Raw genomic sequence first — 26,233 nt, 5'->3', positions numbered from 1 at the left:
TTTTGGCCGAAGATTAGCATACCCTCAAACTATATCGACAGAAATCTCAGGCAGAAAAAATTCGAACATTGAGGATCTACTTTTCGTGGAAACAGACTGGATGTCTCTACCATTACCGTCCCCTAGAAGGGTATTACAACAGAAAAAACACACGCAGTCAAAATGCAAATGGAAATTGAAAACGAATGTGTTTGGCTTTGTTTTATTTTTAGTTGACAGGTTTGGCTTGATTTTTGTCAAATATTATGCTAACAATGCATAATTTATGCGAACCATTTATCACAGATCCGACAGATCCTGTTCTCAGAGTGACTGTCGTCAGAGTCAGTCTTTAAAAACAACGTTGACAGAAACATTGACATTCGAAGCCCGAAGCCTGCGGAGTCTTCTGGGGCGAGTCGGGCTGCATTGAAATTTTGGCTGGATCCAGTCAGAGCCAGACCCCGACCAGGCCAGACGTTGAGTTGATAGATCAATGAAGATGCGTTGATCAGTGCGGAGTCAGTGATCGATGAACTTTTGTCATTTAAGCCCGTTCCAGCGATTAACACGATCATTGATTAGATCATCGGCATGTGGAGGCGAACTTGTACGATGTGCCGTCAGTATTGTAAAGAATGTTTCTGCTGGTCCGGTCATATAGATAACGATCATCCTTGAATGATAAACCCATCCACTATCCAACGTCTATGGTATTCAGTAAATAATGCGCTAATTACCCTGAAATCCTATTGAAAAGCCCGACCGTAACCATACCTTTGTGATGTCTCTGGAATGTAATTATGTTTTGGCCCAAGCAAAACCTATCAAACGAAATTATGTCAGCTTATTGGTTCCGCATTTGAGCATATTACCGGCATTTGCCTTTGGACGATCAAAGAGTCAGCTTCCTACCGCCTTATGATGGGTCGTCACCTCGGTCTCGGGCGTAGTACAATGGCGCTGGGCTTTCTATATTATGTACAGGGGATACACAAGAGTTGGGGGGTTAGTAGTACACGTACTCGTAGTAGACGTACCCCTCCTTTAGAGCGGCCATGTGTCAGTATCTGTGATGTCAATGATTGCTTGTTTAGCTTTGGCATCATCATCGGGAATCATTGCTATTATTACTGCTACAATAACAGCAAAGATATTGCCAAATGGGCCGTATCCCGCCCAATGCCCAACAGTAGCTTTGGGCTTTTGTTGGTTGCGGCGCGGCGCCCGCCGCCCGACAATAAATCAAAACGCTTAGAGACGGACAAAGGGGCCGGGAACTGAGACAAAGCCCATCAATGGTCTCCCGACCCGGGACTCAGCGGCGTCAAAGAAGTAATCAAAATTGTATTACGAAAACAAACGTTTTTATAAATTTCGTTTCGTTTCGTTTCTTTGGCCCAAAACAATGGAAATGAACGGTAGGGCCAGGTCTGGCTCTGGTACGAGTATAGCTCTGGTAGCATTAGGAGCAGCCCTCTGTCTCTGCGAATACTGCAAAGTCAGCGACAACACCAGCAAAGCTTAAAAAGCATTCAAGCTATATATTATTTACTTTAATAGAGTCTCTCCCTCCGTTGGGAAATGACACCCAGAGTGGGGTCTGCGCCTGCGCCTGCGCGACCCCAAAACCGAAACCGAAGCGAACCGAGCAACCCTTTCTCCTGGGATGGGGTTTTATTAATTGTTTATAATTATTAATTTCACACCGAATCCGATTAACAGTCGCGACTCAGGCCCCAAGTCGGACTTCCGCTAGCTGTTTTCGTGCGAGGATGCTCTATCTTTTTTGGGGGGAAAACTTAAAAGGTTAACACATCGCGTAATCACTGTTTGCCAAATTGTTTATGTTGTTTACGATTTCGCAACCAGTTTCGTATTAATAAAATTCAATATAATGCAATTGTCGAACGCATCCCACATGGAAAACGTTTTCGAAAACAAAAACACCAAAAACATCATCACACTGGAACACTCGAAACGTTGATGGAAACCGCCGACCAGTTTGCATTCGGCATTTTGAGTGCTGAACCAGTTGACGGCGGCTGCTTCGGGCCACGAGACAGAGAGATACTACCACAACGGCGCATCTTTTTTATTGCAAAAATATTGAAAAATGCGTTAACAACAACATACAAGCATACATACATATATACTCGTACATATGTATGTACATTAGCTCTTGTTGGTCACAGCGACCGCGACCTTAACACAAATTTCGATTTTGGTTTTATTTAAAGCAGGGGGTGGGGTGCATCGGGTTTTTCTTGTCTCATGGGATGGATGGGACTGGACTTGTCTTTCATAAATAAATCTGAAAACTTGGGAATTACTGCAAAAATGCTAGTTGAGTCATTCCCTGCATAGAATACGATTGCGAGTAAGCAAGATATGACGGTTCATTGAAACCCAAAGCGAAACCGAAAAAAGCCCAGAGAAACAAAGAAACACATTAATAATTTGTCTTTTGGGACAGACTTTTTTTGTTGGCCATTTGCGTAGGGTATTTTTTCGCCATAATCGAGTGTTCACACACATAAGCTCTCTGATGGGGCCGGGCCGTGACTGAAGAAAGTCAAGAATAACCAGATCGGGTTCGAGAAGATTAGCTGGAATCGGTAGAAACAGACATATCGTAGATACATTTGATTGGCTTGAAAAACATTTGGTTGCCATCTGAACTGCAAACAAGATGGATAGACATTTATTTGTAAATTCAAATAGAGCCGTTACCACCTAGCGGAGACGTCACACATTGGAGCTCACACAGCTCGTCATTCGCTGACATGTGTCGACCTGCAGCCCTAGGTGGAATCAGCTGTTTTCACACTGGCGGTTCCATGGGGCTCCATGGTAATTACATAAAGATGTAGTTGTTACCATGTAAAGAAATTAATTTAGTGGACATTGTTTAAACTTATTTGTAAATTCACGACTGGATGGCAACAAGTGTAGGGTACTGGTTACAAATATTACAATAAAATCAAAAACAAAAATTCTTTTGTACTAAACTTGCTTAAGCCAAAAAAAGCTAAATTAAATTTGAAAAAAGTTAGATTTCAAGCTATAAGCATTTCAATTATTTTTCAAGCTATTTGATTTTAAAATAAGCCAAATCTCCCTAAAATAAGCTAAAATGGCAACAGTGGTGATAACCCAAAACAAAAGATATAGCTTTACGGATCAATCAGCTCACTGTTTCGTAGCCTTAACAACCAGCCAATAAAATCCAGTATTTAGAATAGGCCAGTCAAGTAGAAAATGGATTCACTAATCGGATAAAATTATGTGGGCATGGCAAATTGTTTTATCTAGCTAATAATATTCGACGGAATAACAAAATTGAACAATAGGAACGACTATCCTCTTTCGTTTTGGTTTGTTTGACCATTTTCGCTAAAACCTCTTTATATGCAAAATGCAATAAAAACAAGTATTAAAAATAAACCAGTTAATTAGAAAATAGATTCACTATTCGGATAAAATTATGTGGGCATGGCTAAATGTTCTATATAGCAAGTAATATTCGACGGAATATCAAAAACGAGGAATATGTAAAATAGAACTTGAATTTGTGAGTATAATTACGGTATATTTTTCAAATGAGACGGTATATTTTGGTATATTTCTGAGGGTCGGACCGTATATCTTATGGATAAGGTCCAAAACAAAACAAAGAGCTTTACGGACCAATGAGCTCCCTGTTTCGTAGCCTCAACAATAGTTTTTCGTCGAAGCGCGAAAATGTCGTGAAGGGAGCGCTGATAAACACTTTGAACGAGAATGCCCGCGAGATCGAGTTTGAGGTCAAGCAGAAGGGATTGGGTAAGTTCTGGGTGCACTCTATGAATCATTGCTAATGTAGGAGGAGGGGACGTCCCACATTTCAGAGGTTGTGGGGCTGTGCGAGCAGACCAGTGCACTGTGCACCACCTTGGAGGCGGTGTTCCTGCATGGCCTGAAGGACTCGTTCCTTTGGGCCACCTTCAATGTGATTGCGGGCGATGTGGAGCGACGGCCAGATCCCAGCTTCTGGTCCCCCTGCATGGTGTTCATGCACAAGCAGGTGATCGAGCAGATCCAGGGTCTGAGTCAGATCACCTCGGAGATTGGCCAGTGCCGCGCCTGGGTGCGCCAATCGCTCAACGAATCGGTGTTCTCGTCGTACCTTAACGTCATGCGGAAGAATAGCTCTGCCATGTCGCACTACTACAAGCGACACGCTCTGGCCAAGGATGCCGATGGCCTGGAGACGGCTTCCAAGATTATGGAGAGTCTAGAGGCCTACGTCCAGTTCGACTTGCCGGTTAACTCGAGCCTGTTAAACCACTGGCCGGACTACTCTTTGCAGCTATCGGATCTGTGGACGCCTGCCCTTAAATCATGTCCGGTATGCACTGGTCCATAATCTAGTTCATTGTATGGTTGACTATTTTGAATACTTCATTACAGATCAGCAGTGGAGTAGACATAGCCAGCTCCCTGGGCTCCGATATTGTGACCATACCCACCCCACAGCCTCTGCAGACCAATGAGCTCTTCTCAGAGTCCATTTCTAACAGCCCCTTCAGCCGGAGCGGCAACTTCGGAGTGCCGGACTTGAGCCAGCGCGAGAACCTCGAACTTCTCATACAAAAGTTTGACGAAATGGACATCATAAACGAGGAACAGTCCCCGCCCGTAGCAACAGCAGAAACGAGTGAAGCTGGAGAGCCAGTGGCTCCTTCGGGGAGCAACCAGAGGTCCCGGAAGCGGTTCAAGCGTCATATAGAAGAGTCCTTCGCCGACCTGGCAGATGAAGAACTGACCAGTCTGCCCCATGGCAGCAATTCCCTGTCCAATCTCATGCAGACCTCCTGGTCCGGCGACCTGGATCTCTCGCCCACGGCCACCGAGCCGTCCGCATCGCGTCTCTTTCAGCGGTCCGTGAGCATGAGCAGCTCGAGCAGCCTACGCTCTCCCACCACAGATCGCTGCAGCTACAACGCCCTGCTGCGGAAGCACGAGAACAACCGCGAAAGTGGAGCTGGTTGGTCGGAGATTTGGGAGAAGTTTCGGGCCAGTGCCTCCACTTTGAATGTGGCCCATGCTCAGCGGGAGAGCGAGCCCCCTGTGTCCGACGACCTGAGTGACTTGCAGTCCCTAGATGTAAGCAACATAGAGCCTAAAGCCAACAAACCTTACCGCCTTTCTCTCCGCAGACGAACTCCGAATTTGAGTTGCTCGCCTCGGACTTTGACATGGCGGAGCTGCAGCAGATGGTGGCCCAGCTCTGCCAACTGGCGCGGGAGCCTGGTCTGGATGCCCAGGGATTTCTGTGCAAGAGCTGTCAGCACCCTCTTGGAATAGGCTACACTAACTTTCAGTGAGTGGAACTAAGACGGGAGTTCCATCAATTGAAAAGTTCATCTATTACAGAGTCTGCGCCTTCAGCGGGAATTACTACTGCAACAGTTGCATGGATGTGGAGTCGCAGCTGATTCCTGCGCGCATTATTTACAATTGGGACTTTCGCAAGTACAGCGTCAGCAAGCGGGCGGCCACCTTCCTGGCCGAGTTTAGGTCGCAGCCATTTCTGGACATGCAGCTGCTAAATCCCAGCATTTACTTTGCCTCCGATGCAATGGCCGAACTCCAGTCGTTGCGCATTCGGCTCAACTTTATACGCGCATACCTTTACACGTGTGCGCCGACCAGCATTGAGCTCCTGCAGAATTTCTTCTGCGGCCGGGAGTACCTTTACGAGCATATACACCAGTACTCGATAGCGGATCTGGGTCTGATTCAGCGGGGCGCGCTGTGCCAGCAGCTACAGAAGGCTTTCAAGATGGGCGAGGCGCACGTACTTAAGTGTCGTCTGTGCCAGCTGAAGGGCTTCATCTGCGAGATATGCCAGAGTCCTAGGGTACTCTATCCCTTCCACATTAGCACCACATTTCGGGTATGCTAGTCGTCCCTTTCTTTTCGCCGACTGTTTTCATTGAATGCCTAATTTCAGTGTCTGGCCTGCGGTGCTGTATTTCATGCGGAGTGTCTTAACGAGCAGCAGCCATGTCCCAAGTGCGAGCGACGACGCAAGCGCGAGGATCAAGGCCTCCAAGAGGCCGTGCAAACCCTCAAGGAAAAGCATGAGACGGCCTAGGATAAAATCCGATAGTTTTGTTAACGAATAAGTTTGTAAAAGTGCGATATATTATTATGGCTAACCCCAAGAAAGGCTTTACTTTACCTTTAAACTAGATTTAAGTGCTTTACTGTTATGTTATGGCTTGTCTTGTCAGCATTTGCACACACTTTACTCAAATATCCACTATATACACATACATATATAATCGTTTATATAGTAGATATCGATTGACTTGCCGCGTTCGTTGCGTCAACTTTGGGCCAAGCCAATGACAAGTTCAAAGTTTGCTCAAAGTTTTCGGAATGATTTTGGAATTTATTTATCTGATAACTGCAATGATTCTGATTCGGATGCTGAATAAAACGTTATGTTAAATGCTGGATAATACTTCTAGTGACATCATGTCTAACAACAATAATTGAATTCAATAATAATAATAGTAATAATAATATTTATGTAGAGCAGTACTCGTATTACATTCTATTCTGTATACATTCATACAGTATGTATGGCCAAAAAGATTTAACAAATGTTCACCAATTGCGGATAGATCTTAGATTAGATACTTGAGAGAGATTTTATCACACAAATCTGGGTATTACCACTAGTTTCATTAGACTCTAAAATGGTGACAAATGTATGACAAGATTCGTTGAAATGCTCTCAGTTGTGCTTCGATTAGGTATTGCATCTAACCTTCTTCGTGTGTTGCACTAGAGTCTAGACTCTAGAGGCTCTTCAAGTATCCCAGTGCAGAGTATTCCATTCCCCCCTCCAAGTATTCGAGTATACTCGTATCTATATTAGTTGTGTTGTTGCTGGGTTTTAACAGGTTCAGTCTAGTAAGATATTCATATAGAGGCGCTCCTAAATACAATACAATCGTATTGAAACATACAGATACAATGCATATACTTATAAAAGATTTGCTGGCTGCTATATTGCTGTTTTCATAATTTTACTAACTTTAGGTGCTATTTCCTATATACAAAACGAACAACTATGGTTAAGGATTGGCTTGCTTGCCAAGTGCTGCCAGGGAAGACGCTACAGAGAGTTGCGCGCAAAAATTGGGATTCGATTCGTCCCTCAGAAGAGTGGTATTTGGTATTGTTCCACTTTTATTTGATCAACCTTTCGTAAAATTTAGTACAATCACTCCGCACCGTGCCACACCGTATATCCGCATTATGTACAACTCATGGGCAACGATATGGATCGTCTCAGCAGACCGTCGAGTTGCGCGCCACACTTCCCGCCGCCTGTGATTGGGGTCGAACGGAGGAGGAGGCACTACCGGCCGTTCCGGCTACTCCGCCGCCGTACAAGAAACTAGATTGCCGTATTACGGACACTGTGGCAGCGGCCACGCCTGCCTGAGGCGGTGGTGCAGGTGCCCGATGCTTCTTCAGTGGTGCATAGGCTGGCTTCAGTGCTGGCGGCAGTGAACCTCTTCCCACCGGAGCCATTGAATTGGTATTTATGCTGGCATTGTTGTTGCAGACAGCCGAAATGTTGTTGTTGATGCTGATGTTGTTGTTGCTAGGCGTCTGGGCGGCAGCTGAAGTGTGAGAGAGAGGGAGAGAGGCAGTGGGGAGAGATATATTTAAAAAAATGGATAGATAGCGCAAGATATAGAGATATAGATCAATGGGATCGATATGGTAATATCTTGATCAATGTTTGCGCAGGCAAAACTCCAACGAAGCATACAAATTATAAACGGAAAGGAAAGAAAGGAACTGCCACAGGTGTAAATGCAGTGGAAAGAAGAGCTCAAAGACGTCACAAATGAAGAGAAACACAAAACAGGTGACGAAAGGAATGCAAAACTGTATGACATACTTCGGTATATCAGAAGGAGCCACTGAAGATAACAACCAATACAAAAATGAAGTATAACGGACAGCGAACAGTGGAACACCTGTAGCTCTTTTCTGTTTTATATATAAATTATAATACAAAACAAATGAAATGGTTCACATGTTGATGTAAATCCAATCGAATTTTGGTTTATTGTTCCATCCAAAAGATAACTTTAAAATTAAAACAAACAATTATACTCGTAGTGTGCCTGTTACTAGAACTAAAATTCATCGCATCGGATGTCGGATATACATAATATGTGTGTGTATGCCTATGTATGCATATGCATTTAGATATGCGCGTGCAGATAGGTAAGATATATAAAAGATATGACGGGAGTGGAGTACAATTAAAAAGAATGCGCTACATGTATTTCAAATGTGTTGTGTGTGGATGGATTGAGGGGGAGGGGGATACGGTGATATATGGAAGGACTTCGCTTTACATACACACACATAGTACATATACATATATACGGGATATGTCTATAGCTATGCGTAATAATATTGTGTGTGCTTAGTGGTAATATCGCGTTTCGTTAACATATTTTATGGAGATGTCGATCGTATCTGATCTTCATCTCCCTATCTTCTTCTTCTTGTGAAATTTAACAAACTTTAACATTAGATGGTATAAGAAAGATAGTGTTTGGATAAAGCTATTCAACTTCAGTATTATGCAATATACAAGATAACATTCTTCGCTTCGACTGCTTCGGCAGCCAGCCAGCTTCTTCTACTCTTTATACATTCATTATTTATTGGCTCGTTAACAGTAAAATAAAACAACAATAATCCAAAAAAGATTCCTAAAACTGCCCTGGTTATTATAAAATCTGTATGCATTTTCATGTGTTTGTTTCTTTGTGTTCGATTGGATGGGTTTTCAGTGTGTTAAACAATAATAATCATAATCATAATAGTAAGTAATACATGTTTAAAATAATATATATATAGCATGAGTTGTATGTATAAAAGATAAGAATCGTTGTATGCGAAATGACAGAGCATGTGCCTTAAGAAACAATTACATAATTATATATGTAACAGCATTGCATTCCATGTGTGTATATAAGAATAAACGCAGTTACATAAACATATACATATGTGTATGTGGTTGTGTATCTCCATATACTATACACATGTATTTAAAGCACTCACAGAACAGACACACCCACACACACTCACACGCTCACAGACGACTACATACCGTTGCTCGCCTTAAACGTTCGACTAGGATAGATTTTTTGTATATTAAGAAACGGCGGCGGCTTGGGGAACTCGGTCACGTTGTGGAATCGCTTCCCGAACTTTGTCTCCAAATCGATGACCAGGCGGCCCACAGTTGCACCTCCTGCTCCTCCTCCTGCCGACAGTCCTGAATTGCTGCCAAACTGATGCGAGGCGTTGGCCATGTGCGTGGGTGGAGTCAGCGGGGCATTGGGCCGTATGGATGAGTGACGCTGTGGCGGCACTGGCGCTCCAGCACCCGAACCTGATCCGGATCCAGCCTGCAAGATGGAGAGAGGAGAGCGGAGTCAGTTATGTGGCTTTTGATACCGTGAGTATCGTGGGTAATCTCGGACAACTCTAGTTACGTTGCGCTTGCCGTGGAGCATCAGCATTTTGATAACCTTGAATGGTGGGCGGCTGTGGCAGTAGTTCCGTTTCAGATATTTGCTAAGCGAGAACAGCCTCTTGAACAACCAGTGCTTCACTCGAACATTCTGGGAGAAGGCATCAATGAGAGCTCGGCCTTTCAGTGGACAAGCAATGGACCGAAAAACAAAGCGAATGGAGGGTCGTGTGTCGTGTGTTTTGGTCACGTCTCACATTTGGAAAATCAATCTCCCCCACCTCCCCCTCTCTTTGGCACGAAAATAGGTGAGTTATAAAAAGTACGACTGGCGTGCCCCAAAAAGTGCGCAGCCAGGAGCTGCTCGGAGAAGCGCCTGCGCAGTGAGAGTAAGCTCTGCACTGCGCAAAAAGCAAACGTTCTTTGGGATAGGTTATGGCCGTGACGCTGTGACTGATTTGAACAGGTGGAACCCCAATAGCAGAGACAACAGAGAGAATCCATACCCGTCACGATCTCATCTCTCTGGACAGTAGCTCACGAGCTCCGCTCCTTATATCTGTTCCAAGTCTGTTCTGCGTGGTGGAGGCCAGCCAACTGTCACCTTTGCCATTTGGGGCAACCTGTTGTTGTTGTGTTGCTGGTACTGATACTGCTACTCTGGCTACTTGGCTACTCACAGTGCTCGATTGTCGCTGCGGCGGCGGTGGAGGCGGACAGCTGCGGTGCGGCGGCGGGGCTGGTGGATTGATGATGGGTCCCCCATTCAGTATGATTGGCCGGACGGTCGAAGACTTGGGGCTGGCCGTAGTCGATGATGAGGCCGACGACACTGATGCTGGGGTAGGCAGCGGCGGCAGCGGTGGCGAGGAATTCCCATTCCCACCGTTCATACCATTCATACCGTTCCCGATGCCAACCGCACGGAACTGGTCACGCAGGGCGGCCACGCTGCTACTGCTACTCGAAGTGGAGGGCGGTTGGGTAATGGGAGTCGAAGGGGCCTGAGTCGTAGTCGCCGCACTCTGCACCAGGGCCGTGTTGACGGCACTTAACGGCGCTGCAGATGATCCAGCTCCGATGTTGCTCAGATTGCTGTTGGAGAAGCTCCGCGCCGGTGTTGGCGGAGGTGGAGGCTTCACCGATGGTCGTGCTACAGGAAGGAGGAGGAGGAGGAGAGTCATCATTCCATTCTCTCATCATGGCGATTTTCTTTGAGGTACTCACACTTTGGTGGATTGGGGGCACAGCGCATGCTGGCGACGCTTCCGTCGATGCCCTGCAGCTGGAGCGGAGCCCGCATCGTCCCAAAATGCTGGAGGGTGGGAGGCAGCATAGGCCCAGACGCTGGCGGAGATCTGTGGAGGAGGCAGAGACCCATATTAGTAGCGCTTAGGGTAATAGTCGGGGCTATAGCCAGAAGTCAATGCAAATCGAAAGCCATAAAGATAAGCAAAAGCAAAACCCAAACTATATCAATGGATTGACTGACTGGAGCGTGGGGTGACTGAAGCAAGCGGTGTGCATACTTAGCTAGGGTTTACTGCACCGTAATGTACTCTATACCTGGGCGACTTCATGCTGTGGTGCCGCGTCACCGCCGGACGCTGCTGCCCGTTAACCAGAATCAACTGCTGGAGCCCCGGCGGCTTTGGTGCAAAGTTCGGCTTGCCAAAGCTGATGGCCGGCTTCTGCTGCTGTGACTGAATCTGTGTTTGCGTATGGGACTGCGCTTGAGATGGCAACGGTGTGGGCGTGGCCGTGGATGGAGGCGATGTTTGCTGTGAACCACCACCACCAATAGAAGAACCCGCACCACCGAACAAAGTTGACTTATTGGGCGCCAGGTTGCGTAGCGATCCTGCCGAGGACGTTCTGCTCGAGTTCAGCGACGTCGTGGAAGCACTCGCAGTGGTTTTTGCCATCGAACTATTTACAAAACTATTCCCTAACGAGATACTGTGGATACCATGGATAGCGTCGTTTGTAGTTTGTATTTGTGATGGGTGTGTGGTGTGGTGTGGTTTGGGTGAGTGGGTGGTTGGGCGGGTGAGATAGGAAGATAACCACGAATGCCCGGCAAAGAAATCCACCCGAAAATAAAGAAAGAAAATGTGGAATTTTAACAAAAGTTTCAAAAATAAAAAAAAAAATAAAAAAGAGTATCAAATGTCGGAGGTGCCGGACTGCTGGTGGATCCAAGCATAAACTTACTTCAGATTGCCCGCCTTTCTCTTGACGCTGCCACTGCTGTTGCTGCCGCTCTCCGAGAGCGTGGGCGAGGCAGCTTTGACGGCGGCAGCTGGTGGCAGGGCAGCGCGGGGTGCGATATTCATGCGCTCCAATATCGAATCACTTGAGTTGGTTTGCTGTGACGGCGGTAGAGAACAACAGATGGATTAGATATTATTATTTTTCTTGGGAGCTCTTCAAATACGAATTCTAGCTAGAGAATATTCACATGTCAATGCTCCTGAACTTCTACTGATTCCTATACAGGCTTTCTATTGTTTTCCAAAGATCAATCGTTCCTCTCTCACAAATAACGCTCTCTTCTATAGAAGTACTTTGAACAGCATTCGTGTTTTCACTCTTAACATCTATCCCACTCCTCCTCCCTAATTATTTTCATTAATATGGTGAGATCTATATTTAAACACTCTGCCGTCTGTGGGTCCATCCGTACATGGCTGCCTTGCCCTCACCTTTGGCGGTTGCGGTGGAGGTCCCCGATTTGTTTTCAGATTTGCTTCTGTGGCATTGATATGCTGGGTGCCGCTGGGTGCTTGCGGCGATTGTTGCTGCTTCTGCTGCGCCTTCTGGCGCTTCAATGTTAGGTGCATGGCCAGCTCTGTATTGAAGTCCATGGGTCCGTTGCTGGATGCGGCAGCGGCAGTGACGGCTGTGGGGGGGCTATGGCTTCGTTGCTGCTGCTGTGCTATTGCGGCCGCTGCTACTCCGGCTGGTGGTTGTGGAGTCGCTGCTGCTGCTGCTCCGGCTGCAGGTGCGTGTGCGTTGGCGGAAAGCGGAAATCAATTGAGCATCGAAATATATAATTTGAATTAACATTTGTGAACCTACTGCGATAGCCATTCACGGGCTTCAGCTTCGGCATTTGCGAGTAGCCTTCGAACAGGCCCCCCAATTTGGGGGCTCCATTGCCAAGGCCGTTGCTGCTGCTGCTGCTACTACTGCTGTTGTTGTTGTTGTTGCTGGTGCTGGTGTTGTTATTGAGGGTGCGCTTGGCGCCTCCAACTCCCGCTCCTGCTGCGGCATCTGCTCCACATACCTTCCCCGATATCGCCGGTCCGCTCTTGTCCACGGTGTTCGTCTTGCGGAGCTTGGTGCCCTTCTGGATGGAGCTGAGGAGGGCAGAGCGGGGATCTGCACCACCTTTGCCTCCACCGCCGCCCAGCTTCAAGCCGCCCATGGCCGGGGGCGGCGGGGGCCCTGGCGGTGGCGGTGGTCCCGGTGGTGGCGGTATGGCCATCTGCAATTCCAAATATAACGATTTTTGGGGTTAATTTTGTTGCTCCTTTAGAGCTACATATTCTTGATTTATGTTTAGAGCAATTCTACTTTTTTGTTAGAGCTTTTCTTTAGTCTCATTCTCGCTTTTGATCAGGTCTTCCCTTCTGGCCACAATCTCTGCGTCTGCCTCGTAGGGGCATTGGCTCAAGACTGGCTCTGCTCTGCGTCGAGAGACTTCCAAAGCGGAGGTACCGCGGAGACCGCTGTCGCCACCCACACGCCGCAAACAGACTCACAAAACAGACACAGACATGCTCCAACACAGAGATTTAATAATACAATTTCTATACTTATTATTTTATTTATTATTTATTTATGTCGTGTTTTGTTTGGTCTTTTCTAGAGATTGACGCCTCGATAGCCAGCAGCCAGCGACGGCGAGCAGCAGCATTCCCACGCACCGAAGCCTGCAGTGCTCTACGGATGCGAATGGAGCAGTCCATAGATTTGATATATCAAAGATTTGATGTACTCTCTGGGACTGGGAAGGGTATTAGCCAACATAAGAAATTTCAAGCTCAAGCGGCGCGTGAAGCTGCAGAGTTTGACAGGAACTGGACCGGGCAGACATCCCACATCTCCTTCAGCCGGAGGCCATCCCACGTGATCTGTGCAGATCTTACAATACGTGTATGGGTGTTGTCGCGATGCTCTCTTAATATATTATAGGCGAAATCGAATAGCCCCAACAGTTATCAGGAAATTATAATCAAAGCATTTCCATAGCTCGACTGATAAGACGGGGGGCGAATGAATCCGTTTCTTCATGTGATTTCCATATAATGTTCTGTAAATAGGAATTCTCAATCAATTCGAATAGATTCATTGGAAATTCCGATTCAATATTTAATTCCACTATGAAGTTCACCATTTGGTGCACACTCTGCTTCCTGGCCGTTCGTCTCCGTCTCTCGGAGGTAAGTCCACAAACCAAAGAAAAAGTAAAACTTTAATGAATAGGCATCCCCAACAGTCGTTGGATTTGGTAGAACAATTGGAGGCCATCTATGAGAAGGCAGATACGTTGCTCTCCAGGTATGCTTTCACAGAATAATGCTACACTGAAGAATGAACCACAGCCATTCTACAGATTGAAGGAAGAACTGCAACAGCACCCGAATAGAGCCCAGAAAAGCATCAACCTGCTGCTTCCCACATCCTGCCTGACGGCAGCAATCGACCAAAACGGTTTGTACACCATAGAGGTCCCGGGACTGAGTCCCTTTCCCGTGTTCTGCGAGTCTCAATTGGCAGGACTTGGGTGGACAGTGATACAGCGACGCACCAACGGGAGCCTAAACTTCTTCCGGAACTGGGAGGAGTACAAGCAGGGCTTTGGGGACCTCGAGGGAGAGTTTTTTCTGGGACTGGAGAAGGTGCGCGCCCTGACGGCCCTCGAACCTTTCGAGCTCTACGTCCACCTGGAGGATTTTGATGGGGAGCGGAGGCACGCGAGATTCGACGAGTTTGCCCTCGGCACAGAGGAGGATGCGTATGCGATGAATGCTCTGGGCAGATACACGGGCACGGCCGGAGACTCCCTTCGATCGCACCGCAAGATGAAGTTCTCCACATACGATCGGGACAACGATCGGGAGTTCACCAAGAACTGCGCCTTCTACTATCTGGGGGGATGGTGGTACAATGCCTGCCTCGATAGGTACGTTTTTCTTTTATCTTAAGTGCATTTATAGTATAATCATCTCATGCGAGTATATATTTATGATCTCTAAAGCAATCTAAATGGCCAATATATCCAGGGCGGCAAGTACGAGGAGAAAATGTTCGCCCGGGGCATGTGCTGGCGCTCGTGGCGTGGCCACAACTACGGCTATAAGGTAACCCAAATGATGATAAGACCCAAGTGCCGAAATATTCCAAAGCCATGACTCACGCGAGAGACAGCGGAGGAAGAGGAGGAGCGGGTTCTCAATGAATAAAATATTTTATTTTCATAATGGCTTGAAGATCAGTCAGTGTGGAACGGAGAGTCGTAAACAATTTGCATGTACTCGATTAATATGCGAAATGTGGTTTCATTGAATCATCATCGAATCACCAGGCGAATTGGCTGAGAATATAAATCAGATTCTTATATAGAACATATCATTGAAATCATGGTCTAGTATATAGGTAGTTTTACCAACTTCCTGATAGATTATCGCGCCGAGCGAGGGAAACTTGACCTACGAATCGGAATGAATTGATAAGGCAATCGATTGAAAATCGTTTTGTAAATGTTATAGAACATCTATCTCCCCAGTCTAATAGATTGATAGAATCGAGTCAGAGAGGACAGAATCATGGAGCTATACTGGATTTCCATTTCAATATTGAGTTTTTACTTCCACCATTCCGATGGCAGTCGGAGTAATTTCGCAGTTGCTTACGAGAAAACAGAGGCAGTGCTTGCCAGCGTAAGATCTCAAATTGAGGAGCTCAAACAGATCTATGGAGCGGTAGTCGCACAGAATATGACTCAGGAGAGTGAGTAGAAAGGCTTCATTTACAGGAATTCATGCATTGATCTCTCCTCTGCTGTCAGCTGTGGCCTATCCGTCATCCTGCCTGGCTGCCTCCACTAACACAAACGGGGTCCACACCATAGAAGTTCCCGGACTGGAGCCCTTTCCCGTCTTCTGCGACACTCGGGTGGCGGGATCGGGCTGGACAGTGATCCAGCGGCGCCAGGACGGCAGTGAGAACTTCTATCGCAGTTGGGAGGAGTATGCCCATGGCTTTGGCGACTTCAGCGGAGAGTTCTTCATGGGTCTGGAGCGACTGCACTTCCTGACGGCGGCCGAGCCCTACGAGCTGCTCGTACACCTGGAGGACTTCTATGGCGGTACCCGTTACGCGAGGTACGAAGACTTTGTGATTGGCAATGGCTCCGCCTCGTATCCGCTTGCGGTTCTGGGCAGGTACTCGGGGGATGCCGGAGATTCGTTGAGCTACCACAGGGGGATGCCGTTCTCCACCTTCGACCACGATGTTCTGGGCCACGGGTGTGCCATCACCTACGTGGGGGCCTGGTGGTACGACGATTGTCAATTCAGGTGAGGGAGGAGCTCTGTCTAAACATTTCTTTGGAGACTAATTTCAATCGGTTCTATTGGGTTTCAGCAACCTGAACGGACAGTACGTGGATGGGGGTAGGTACGAGGCGAAGCTCTCGGGCCGCGGCATCTGCTGGATGACCTGGATGGGCTACGACTATGGCTATAAGGTCAGTCAGATTATGATACGGCCTAAGTGCTCCAATAGCATACAAAGGCATAGGAACAGCAGGCAGAGCCTCAATTTCAGTTGAATTCCAGCTCCAATCGAATTTGAATCGTTATTTTTGGTGATAAACTTTATCAGCATATACGTTTTTATTTACATTTTGATAAGTTTTCACTGTTGCTTTTTTGGTTTTGTTTTGATTTATTTTTATTTTCGGGTTTTCGCACACACAAACGACAAAAACAAAAGTAATTCTTTTAATATGAGTGAAACACGCGTTGCTCTCCGCTCGCGGCTCGGATTCGAAATGAAGAACTTCAACGGCTGCGCATGCGATGCCCCAATTGGGCCCCAAGCAAAGCCAGAGAGAGGGAGAGGACACTTTTTTCCATTGTGTGCGTCAGTACAGGGTGTTGTATACACAGAGAGCGCACTCACGACAAGCCTGAGAACGAGTGTACCGCGTTATAACTGTGAGTTTAACGAAGACGACGACGAGAGAGAGCGAAGAGAGCGTGTGGGTACAATTATAAAATTACATAGCTGTTAAGGTCGCTGAGGACAGCCAGCTGTGACGTCACAATTAACCAATCAAGTTTTGCGATATGCAAAACCGCAGGCACCACCAACAAAGCCAGTGACAAATGCACACACGCAAAACAGCAACACAGCAGATAGACAGATAGAGCCAAGCGCATACACGCAAGACTGGGAGAGAGACAGACAGAAGACAGACAGACAAAGAGAAACTGCGATTGCATCCCCAGCACCTGTCATCAACGTTGTAAACCGATGATCTCCTCCAGATGCCAGATGGGGAATGAGAGAATAAGAAAGAGACGCAGAAGAAGCAGCAGCAAAAAACGCTTAACCGTAAGCTTAGCCTTGTGCGTGAGTGTGAGTGTGAGTAGAAACGTGCGAAATATTTTGTAGACTCGACTCATTAAAGTGGCACAGTGGGACAGGTCCAGTGCAAACCTGGCCAGTGGCCATTCCTCAACTACTGTCCACTCTCAGAGCGATTCCCGATGCACAGCACATGGGAATCTGCGTATGATTCATTGCGATTGATTCACCCAGTCGGATTGCCGCTTAATTGAACAGCTGCTGACGCTACTGTGTCTGGAAAATGGCCCCCAGTACCCGGAGAAACCGTTGTCCGTATATACAGTATCTAGGGATGTGGGCACGAGAATGATTTCATTTCAAACGAAGAACAAATGAAGTTGTTTTACTCATTTAAATTCGGCATAACCCGTTCAGTCGGAATGTTTGCATGTTTGATTATGATATCCACAGTACAGTTACATATGCTTGATGACTCCACTTGGCAGAGGGTAGAGGCATTCCCTCTATGGATTTCCTTATGGGAGATTTTTGGGTATCGAAAAACACTCAAACTTGATTAAATATTAACTCAAACGGTGCATGACTCATGGGCGTGTGCGAGTTCGCTGGAAATTAAAGGTATTATACCCCAGGTATTTCTACAGTTTCTCTATCTTATCTTTATTGCGGCGGGCATTGCTTTTTGGCTCGGTGGTGGTTCTGGGGTCTGGTTGCACACAAATTTGAATGGTCATATTCTATGTGTATAGTCGTATCCGTTTAAGATTAAGATCCGCTAATCATTCTGATCAATTGTTCCATCCAACATATAGTATATATGTACATACATACATATGTTCATATGTGTGTTCCAATAATATTCGATAGGAAAGGTTCAATGACAGCGAAACGATTGATTCGATTTGTCTTGAGGTATTTCTCTGCTGATAGTATGTTCGATCATGAGTCACTACTCTCCTAAACGTTGCCATAAAAAATGTAATAATTTGAGGTCCGGTCTAGCTCCGCTCCTCCCTGCGTTACAATTTGGCACACATTCAATTAACGTTTTCGAGGTGTGCCTTCCGGGGTCTTCATCCCCATTCTCATTCCCATCCCCATCCGAGCATGCTTTGGATTGCCCCAATAAACTGTCATCAAGTTAATTGCCCCAAATGTCCGTATAAACAAGGGCGTGTGTGTCTGTTATGTTCCCCCGATCTCAAGCGGGAGGAATGGACATCGAATCAAGTTGAATCAAATCGCGGGAATCATCACCATTCCGTTCTTTACGGCATTCCACTCGCGGCACACGCACACACAAAAGCCGACAAATTGCCATTGGACGGGACTGTCCAAAATGTATATCCATTATGTAAGTCAAATATTGTGTGTTAAATGCTTAACACGCCTATTGGAAATACTACGCTGTAAGACAATATCCAGACACCGCAAACGTTGCGTAAGTTCCCCCTTTCCCCCCCGTATCAGCGACAAGGTGTCCACCCAATCCGATACGACCCAAACCAAGACAAACCGAACCAAAGCAAAACCAAAGCAGAGCATGGCGAAAAAGCATAATCAAATGTGTGGCAACAACGCTTAAGAGACAGTTTAGACAGTTTAGTTCTCTTAACGATGGCAATTTATTGAGGCTTTTCATTGTGTTTTCTTCTCTTCTTTAGCTTTTCCTTCTTTTGGCATATCATTTTGTTTACTTGGCAATTTCCGCAAAAGTTTCTTTGGTGTTTACATTTCGGTTTTTATGAATGATTTCAAAATTAGATATGCTACGTTGAACCACTAAATGCTAAAGAGAGAATTTCTAGTTTCGGGGGAACCACAGAAAATTAAGATCCTGTGCTATATCTGTCCTATATGTATCTTTCATTCTGCATTTTATTGTGATTCATCTTACAAGACGTATACATACATATGTACATATATGTATGTGATATACACACTTGATCATAATAATAGGTACACACATCTACGTAAACTTTAACATAACAAAAAGCAGTTGTATTCAATATTTGAAACTTAAAATTAGTTCTCAATTATACCAATAGTATTTGTTTTTAATAAAATAAACTTTATTATATTATAGGATAATTTTATAAAAGAAAAGAGAGCAATTTGTACTTCAGAGTCAATGTCAGGCTGCTCAAAATAATAGGTACACTTCAAGTTTTGTTATGAAAAAAGGTTTTTTAACTGATTATTATTATTTTTTCGTTGCCTAAATGGGATTTATAGTTAATATCCGATGTATCCACCTTTATTTTTTGTCAACTTTGCAATTATTTTTGGCGTACTTGTAATAAGCGTCTGGCAGGTGTCTCATACCACAATTTTTGGACGCCCACGAATAATTTTTGATTATTTGAAAATGAAAACTTAGCTAATTTTGTTTCGTAAATCTCCCCACAAGTTTTCCATTGGATTTAAGTCGGAAAATTTAGGAAGCCACTTTAAAACGTCTATTGTTTGGTCCTCAAAAAAGTTGGTCAAAAGCTTAGATGTGTGCCTTGGGCTTCCTGCCTCGTTTAGGGCTTCCTACATTGCTTTCACATTCATTCCCTAATAAATTTATTTTAGTTTCGTCGCTCCATAAAAGGCTTCTCCACTTTTTCTCTCCGGCGCATCCTGCGCAGTCTTTATGATCTTTAGCAAAAGTTTGCCCCATGGCTAAATTTTTTTGACGCGTAAGTGGGACCTTTCTTTCTATTCTCCTTGGAAGGCTGGCTTGTTGTAGCCGTCTACGGATCGTTGGAGCACTAACTTCTAGTGCAATTTCTGATGCAATAGCCTTTGACGACTTAAATGGGTCCTTATTTCTTAAAGAAAAGTATGTAGTGGTCAAGTGTTATGGTTGTTTTCTGTGGCTTTCCGCGAGTTTCCTGACTAGGTTTTAATTTTTAAAGCATTGTAACAAAATTATGGGACCTTTTCATTAATTTGGCAATGGCCCGAAGAGATTGGACTTCTCATTTCAGACTAAGAGCCAATTGGGCTGTACAATAAGACATATCTATTCTTGTAAGAAAAAAATAATTATTTGTTTATATTTAGACTTTTGTTAAATGAAATGGATGTTTAATTGCCAAAAAGTCAAGAATTTCCAAATTATTCACTTGATATTCAAAATTTACTGACGCTGTACCTATTATTTTGATCAGCCATAATGTGATGTCAACTCGCAATTTCGCTTAAAGCTCTGTTATTCGGCGGTTTCCCTGTTTCATTTTTTTGCCACGGAACTGCAATACATTGACAAATAAAACATACCAAACAAAATTTTGTTTTCAACACTTAAAGTACGATAAAACTACTTATTAATGAAAAGCTTCAAGGTGTACCTATTATTATGATCAAGTGTGTATATTTATTCTATGGTCCATATCTAATCTAAAGTTTCCTTTCACTTCATTTGGTCAAGCAAACATCTCTCTGAATCAGAGTCTGAGATGGAAATGTTAATTTCACAGTGATTCATGCGGTGTGGTCTCTGTTCTGAGCGATTCTTGGTGAATATAATCCACACCATATATGTATGTACATTTATTTATTCGGATTTATATAGGTACATACATATTTATGTACATATGTACGAGTATGCACAGACTTTCGCTTTCAATTTCTTTTGTTTCTTCTGCCGATTTAGCTTCGGCTGCCTCAAGTTCCAATTACACAGCCAAAACCGTTGGACTAACAATTAACATTTACATTTCAATTGCAAGTCGTGCAGCAAGTTGTGTGGCTCTTGATCATCATGGCTCAATGCACAGGTAGAGGGGGATGGACGGGGTGTGGGACTGGTCAGCATTTCATTGAAATTCCAAGAGCTACGCCACATGATTATAATACTTGTGTGTGATCGCAGTGCAAAGCACATCCAGAGCCGAAAACGCAGAGACAACACGCTCCACACACCATTTCCTATGCCAAATATTTTTGATCAGTATACAAGGCAGAGTTTGACGTAGAAACATTTTGGTGAGTAAAGTATTCGAAAAGAGTGAAAAACAATGGGGATCAAACGGAAATAAATCTGCAAGTTATTCCGAATTCGGGTGAATGTCTGTTTCATGGATTCTTTCTGATTACCAGATGCCTATTTCGAAGTATGTATATGTGTCTGAGTCGGACTCAGAGAGCATCAACCTTCCGACAACCTTGGGTCGCTTGCAGTTCAAAGTACATCCCATACATACATACATAAACAAATTTGTACATACATACATAACATATATTTCATGTGACACACAAATCTTTAGACACACTGCGTTTTGAATTTCTGAACTTCTGATCTAAGCGTTTCTCCGGGCATCATTTTGCATGCATCATTGGCAGCCTCTTCCCGTCCTCTGCTGCTGCTCGTCCAGCGACTCGCTCTTTATATTTGCACCTACCTCTGTATCTATGTACCTGCCTTCAGCTCTTTAGTAAGCCCCTCTCTTGGCAAGAGTGTAATGACGTAAGGAACATATTCACTTACAAAAACAAGAGAAACTATTCTTTGGACGCCGCAGCGTTAGATACTTTTTCAGATCGATCGTTTCTATTGCAGCTGTATGGGTTTTCCTCTTCCAAAAAAATGTTTGCTTAAAATAGAAGTACCCTGTGCAAGGGTATATAACCAAACACAAAGTCAGATCAAAATTTCATTGCTGCACTTGTTGTAGTAGTAATTGTTGCTGCCGCTGCTGTTGCTGGGGATGAGGTTTATTAAAATGCGGTTTTCAGCCCCGTCGCACAGTGCTTAAATAACTAACGCAAACACATGACGATGAGTGGAGAGGAGAGAGGAGAGCAATGCAAAGTGAAGCCGCGACAGCAACGCCACTCAATGACAACAACGGTGTTGGGTTCGGCACTTTGCATACACTTATACACCCAAACGCATGTGACAACAACAAGAATGATGTAAACCAACTCAAACACGAGCCGTGAGTGAGTCATCCATCCTCCCACCCCCCACATGCTCCGAGTTGAATTGAGGAAGCAAAAGGCCAACCGTCTCTCAGCATGAGGGAATTGCAGTTAAAGTGAGGACACGATCCACATATCATTATGGAAAGGAGGGACTCTTTAAGTCCCTTGCGGCCGAGTCTCTACTGTGCTTTCACAATTCAGTTCCAGCTTGCACAAGGAAGTATCCCGCATAAATCAGAGAATCAACGAGAGAGAGTAAATATAATCGTTACAGCTACGTGCCAATCAAACTTCAATGTGGGGGAATGAATGATGCAGTCCACAAAACATGCACGGCAACAACCACATTTGGCTGACAAATGGCCGCCCGCAAGGCTGACAAAAGCTCTCCCGGTCAGGCGGTACTCGCGGCCCTCTCCCCTTCCATACGATCTATTCATGTGTCATTCCAGCAGCACTCGATATGCATGTATATATGTATACACCTTTTTATGCTCTGACCGTGATTTTTACGTGTATACGTGTATTTGTATCTGTGTGAACAGAGGGGATAATAGGCTCAACAATAGACTGGCAGTCTCCTGTCCTGCCTTACCCCCCGCCAATGACATTGAACTCTCGTCTGAGTGACGGCGGCGGCTGGTGCTACTGCTGGTGGGGCCTTTTGAGACTCTTTCCTGCCAACTCTGATGGCCATACAATTATTCAGCTGCAAAGAGTATTCGACATTTCAACGGAAAGGAGTCCAATTTTTGAATCACTGTTGGGTGTACTTCTCGGTCTCATCAAATTGAGCGTTTCCCTGACAAATAAGATTCGCAGCTCTGGAAAAAAGTGTAAACCCACCCCTAAATGTACATATGTATGCAGTTTCGCGGCAGAGCAGACGGCGTGCAATGTACTCTTTGTAGGTCAGTGATGGGGCTGCTTGGGGCTGGGGTGTGGTATGCATGGGTATGCCTGGTTCTGGTTGCAGACGACGTCGCCACCGCTTTCGTCATGCGTCGCGTGCCAGGCGTTTTGCTTAATGTGATTAAAACAAACGCGACAGACAGCCAACAAACAAGTAAAGTGCAGTCGGTGCTAAAAGAAAAATCAAAGAAGCTAAAGTTTGTTGCACCCTTACGAAACGTTGGTTGGGTAGGGAGCCAGATCTAAAACGTTTTTTATGTTCCTTTGCACTCGGCAAATCCTAACGGACAACTAGAACTTGCATTCAAATGTAGGCGCATATAATTGACTGGGTGCTATTTGGTTAGAGGGCTATAAGATAAGGAACCCCATTCTCTGGTTCCCTGGCTTGCATTCCATAATTTATGATATCTTATACCGTTGCTGCTAGGCCAGAGAGATAAGCTTTATCAATAACTCTACAATTTGCAAATACAGCTGCTCTGCATATTGGTGTATGTACATGAATATGTGTACGAACATGAGAATGTGTGAATGTATGCAAAGAACGGGTTAAACAAACAAACTTACCTTGAAGCGGGTTTCGGATTTAAGTTGTTGCTGCTTTCTGAGTGAAATTCTCGTCCGATTCGATTGTCGGCGATTTGATATTAGTTAATTCTATTTGTCATAGAGGGAAGGGAAGTGTAGAATACAGGTTCCAAAAGAGTTTTCAGAAGACGCGGGCTTCTCTTTCACGCAGGAATTTGTAATGTGTTTTGTGCAAACGGATGATCGCGAATAAATGCAAAGGTTTAGTGTAAGAGAAGCCGAAAAAAACTACAATAAATAACAAATTTGACTATTTTTTTGTGGTTTTACACAAACACACGCACACTACACCAGAACTCTCACTCACACCACGCACACAACCACATAAAGAGCAATCAGCGCCTAGATTTGTATTATTACTTCGTTTCCCGCTGCTCGTTTTCTTAGCACATTTCGCTATGATTGTTGCCTGGGCGAGGGACTAACGCTGCAACATTTTTATAATCTGCGAATCTATGGATTTTCGTTGCAAACTTCGAGAAGCAACAAAATTTACTTGACTTGGCTGCTAGAGATGGACTGTGGAAAAATTTCACGAGCTTCCCTGTGATATTTCACTATCGAGTGCTAGAGGTGAGAAAACATCGATATTAATTTTATAATCAACAACAGCATCAATATTGAGAAACTGCCACCACCAGCTGTCGATCAGCTGTCGCGACTTATCAAAGCACTGCCAACTCAATTGAGAAACAAATGAAGTAATCTTTATATTATATTTGTGTGGGGAGATTTTCCCGTGGACGGCCGTTTTGAAGATCGGCGGCGCCCTTTGCTGTAGCCCACTACTCCCCCTGCCTCAGCCCCTAGACCACCCCAGAGATGCTCTACACGGACTGTTTATCAACAAATAAGTGGCACAAGAGCAAATCGCTGAAACTGCCCTGGAAACTGGGACCCACACTGGCTACCGGCAACACCATCGTCCTAAAGCCAGCCGATGGCTGGTTTCGGTAAAGCCGGCGCTGCCCTGGCCAATCACGCAGATGTCGATAAGGACGTGCCCCAGCTATGACAGACTGCCCGAATATGCCGCTGCCGGTGTCCAGCCATGGGGAAGCTCTCTCTCCTATTCAGCTGGGCTCTAAAACATTGCATCTTTTAGCTTCGGGCCCGAGTCGCTTGCAATGAGCGTGTGAAGCTGGCCTGCAAGCTGGTAGAAGTCAGCGCTGGCCCTGGACCAACAGTCCGATATGATCTACTATGCCCATGGCAAGTGAATCGATGGAAAGAACAAGTAAGCAACAAATATGGGCATCCTCTGGACATATGTGTAATCCCCTGTTCCCTCTCTACAGAAAAACCCTTGTTTCCATGCACATCTCGCAAGTTATCTTGCATTGCCGCCTGGGGGGGTTTTGTGTACTGTCTGGACGACAAGACCTGACTGGAGAAAGAGCGTTGTTCCGCGGAGCTGTAGCGTATGCAGCAGATCACCGACATCACTGCCGTGTGGACAACGGATGCACAGTCGCACCAAGTGCTCCAAGCATCTGATGCTGCTGGAGGACAAGGCGCGTATCCGGCCTATGAGCCAGATCATTTCACGTGCGCGGCCCCAGTGGCGGGGAATAGTGACATGAACAAGGACTGCATACCCGCCTCCTGACGCTGTGACGGCCAAAAGGACTGCCCAGACAAGTCGGATGAGGTGGGCTGTCCCACCTGCCGGGTGGATCAGTTCAGCTGCCAGTCCGGCGAGTGCATCCACAAGGCCCTGGCCTGCGATGGTACCACCAACTGTGACAACGGCCACGATGAGGTCGACTGCTGCAAGCGGCTAGGAGAATTTCAGTCTCCCATCAACAAGGTGAGTGGAAAGACACGATATCTGCCGAAATATCTAAAAATCACTGCATACTGAAATGTATTCTCGCAGTAAAGCACGCCGTCAAGCATGCCCTTTTAAAGAATTTAAAAATTCAATAGAGAACCTGCTGGACATTGCATTCGAGGTGCAACGCGACCAAGCTGCGGATGAAGATGGAGCGAAAAGACTCTGGACGAGTGTGCCAGGTTACCACCTTCCACAATGCCGTCTACAAGGACCCCAGGTCCGAAGACGATACTGCAGCGGAGTATAATCCGGTGAAACAGTCCAAGAGCTCGAGAGGCATCGGGATCTGTGTGCGTCGGACCAGACAGCTCGCCTACTTGCGTACCCAGCCGCGAGTAAAGTGAGGAGCTCAGCTAAAGGTTGAGCTGGCCAACGATGTCTGCTGAAACAGTATCTTCATATTAAAATAACGAAATAGGAAATACAAAGGCCTATACTACGGCTTACACGCAACATTTCTTCAAATACCAGCAACATGGCGACTGTTTTTGTTGAACTATTTTGTTTAAACATTGTTTTAGTCAAAATACAATACAAAAGCCAGGACTAAAAACTAACCAATCTTGTAGAAAATGTATTCATAAACGGCCAAAAATTATGTGGGCAGAACTAATGGAACTAATAGAATTAATCAACGGAATCTCTAAATTGAGCAATATGAACGACTATTCTCTTTCGTTTTTTTTTTTTTTACCTTTTTCGCTAAAACCAGTTTTTAGGCTAAATCCAATAAAAGAAAGTATTCAAAAAATGCCAGTCAACTAGAAAATTGATTCATTAATTGGATAAAACTATGTTGGCGTGGCTAAATGTTCTATACATTTATT

At 45.2% G+C, this 26,233-nt stretch overlaps 4 protein-coding genes across 25 annotated transcripts; 3 read left to right on the top strand and 1 right to left on the bottom strand.

Annotated features, from left to right (window-relative positions):
• Positions 1 to 186: 186 nt before the first annotated feature.
• Vrp1 (Verprolin 1) lies at positions 187 to 23,632 on the bottom strand. Of its 14 annotated transcripts, none has more exons than XR_004468909.1 (11): positions 13,127 to 13,171; positions 12,629 to 13,037; positions 12,253 to 12,545; positions 11,762 to 11,916; positions 11,114 to 11,506; positions 10,775 to 10,905; positions 10,228 to 10,700; positions 9,558 to 9,698; positions 9,182 to 9,482; positions 757 to 951; positions 187 to 720 (listed from the first exon to the last, which is right to left on the bottom strand). XR_004468909.1 is itself a non-coding variant. In XM_033378798.1 (10 exons), the coding sequence occupies exons 2-10, from the start codon at positions 13,035 to 13,037 to the stop codon at positions 7,330 to 7,332; spliced, it is 2,634 nt and encodes an 877-aa protein (XP_033234689.1). In that variant the 5' UTR covers positions 23,549 to 23,632; the 3' UTR covers positions 6,979 to 7,329. The 14 variants fall into 14 exon arrangements, 12 of the variants coding, with proteins under 12 accessions (XP_033234689.1, XP_033234690.1, XP_033234688.1 ...); XR_004468910.1 differs by having other exon boundaries at positions 9,581 to 9,698; XM_033378798.1 differs by lacking the exons at positions 187 to 720; positions 757 to 951; positions 13,127 to 13,171 and adding exons at positions 6,979 to 7,667; positions 23,549 to 23,632.
• Positions 3,643 to 6,491, top strand: Plekhm1 (Pleckstrin homology and RUN domain containing M1). The gene is made up of 6 exons (XM_001362028.5): positions 3,643 to 3,804; positions 3,870 to 4,369; positions 4,432 to 5,127; positions 5,181 to 5,344; positions 5,398 to 5,920; positions 5,978 to 6,491. Exons 1-6 carry the CDS (start codon positions 3,672 to 3,674, stop codon positions 6,119 to 6,121), a joined length of 2,160 nt encoding a protein of 719 aa, XP_001362065.2. The 5' UTR covers positions 3,643 to 3,671; the 3' UTR covers positions 6,122 to 6,491.
• Positions 13,843 to 15,036, top strand: LOC6899111 (fibrinogen C domain-containing protein 1). Its single transcript, XM_002138992.3, has 4 exons — positions 13,843 to 13,995; positions 14,052 to 14,113; positions 14,169 to 14,738; positions 14,814 to 15,036. Exons 1-4 carry the CDS (start codon positions 13,936 to 13,938, stop codon positions 14,965 to 14,967), a joined length of 846 nt encoding a protein of 281 aa, XP_002139028.1. The 5' UTR covers positions 13,843 to 13,935; the 3' UTR covers positions 14,968 to 15,036.
• LOC6899110 (microfibril-associated glycoprotein 4) lies at positions 15,331 to 26,170 on the top strand. Of its 9 annotated transcripts, none has more exons than XM_033378809.1 (6): positions 15,331 to 15,565; positions 15,624 to 16,134; positions 16,202 to 16,776; positions 16,847 to 17,770; positions 23,957 to 24,142; positions 24,211 to 24,806. In XM_033378809.1, the coding sequence occupies exons 1-3, from the start codon at positions 15,382 to 15,384 to the stop codon at positions 16,386 to 16,388; spliced, it is 882 nt and encodes a 293-aa protein (XP_033234700.1). In that variant the 5' UTR covers positions 15,331 to 15,381; the 3' UTR covers positions 16,389 to 16,776; positions 16,847 to 17,770; positions 23,957 to 24,142; positions 24,211 to 24,806. The 9 variants fall into 9 exon arrangements, 7 of the variants coding, with proteins under 7 accessions (XP_033234700.1, XP_033234702.1, XP_033234701.1 ...); XM_033378811.1 differs by having other exon boundaries at positions 16,202 to 17,176; positions 17,237 to 17,770; XM_033378810.1 differs by having other exon boundaries at positions 16,202 to 17,200; positions 17,261 to 17,770.
• Positions 26,171 to 26,233: the final 63 nt, after the last annotated feature.

This window comes from Drosophila pseudoobscura, chromosome 3 (genome assembly GCF_009870125.1).
Source record: "Drosophila pseudoobscura strain MV-25-SWS-2005 chromosome 3, UCI_Dpse_MV25, whole genome shotgun sequence".
Lineage (NCBI taxonomy): Eukaryota > Metazoa > Arthropoda > Insecta > Diptera > Drosophilidae > Drosophila > Drosophila pseudoobscura.
Note: the sequence above shows the minus strand (reverse complement) of the source record. Positions and strands in the feature narration are given on the sequence as shown.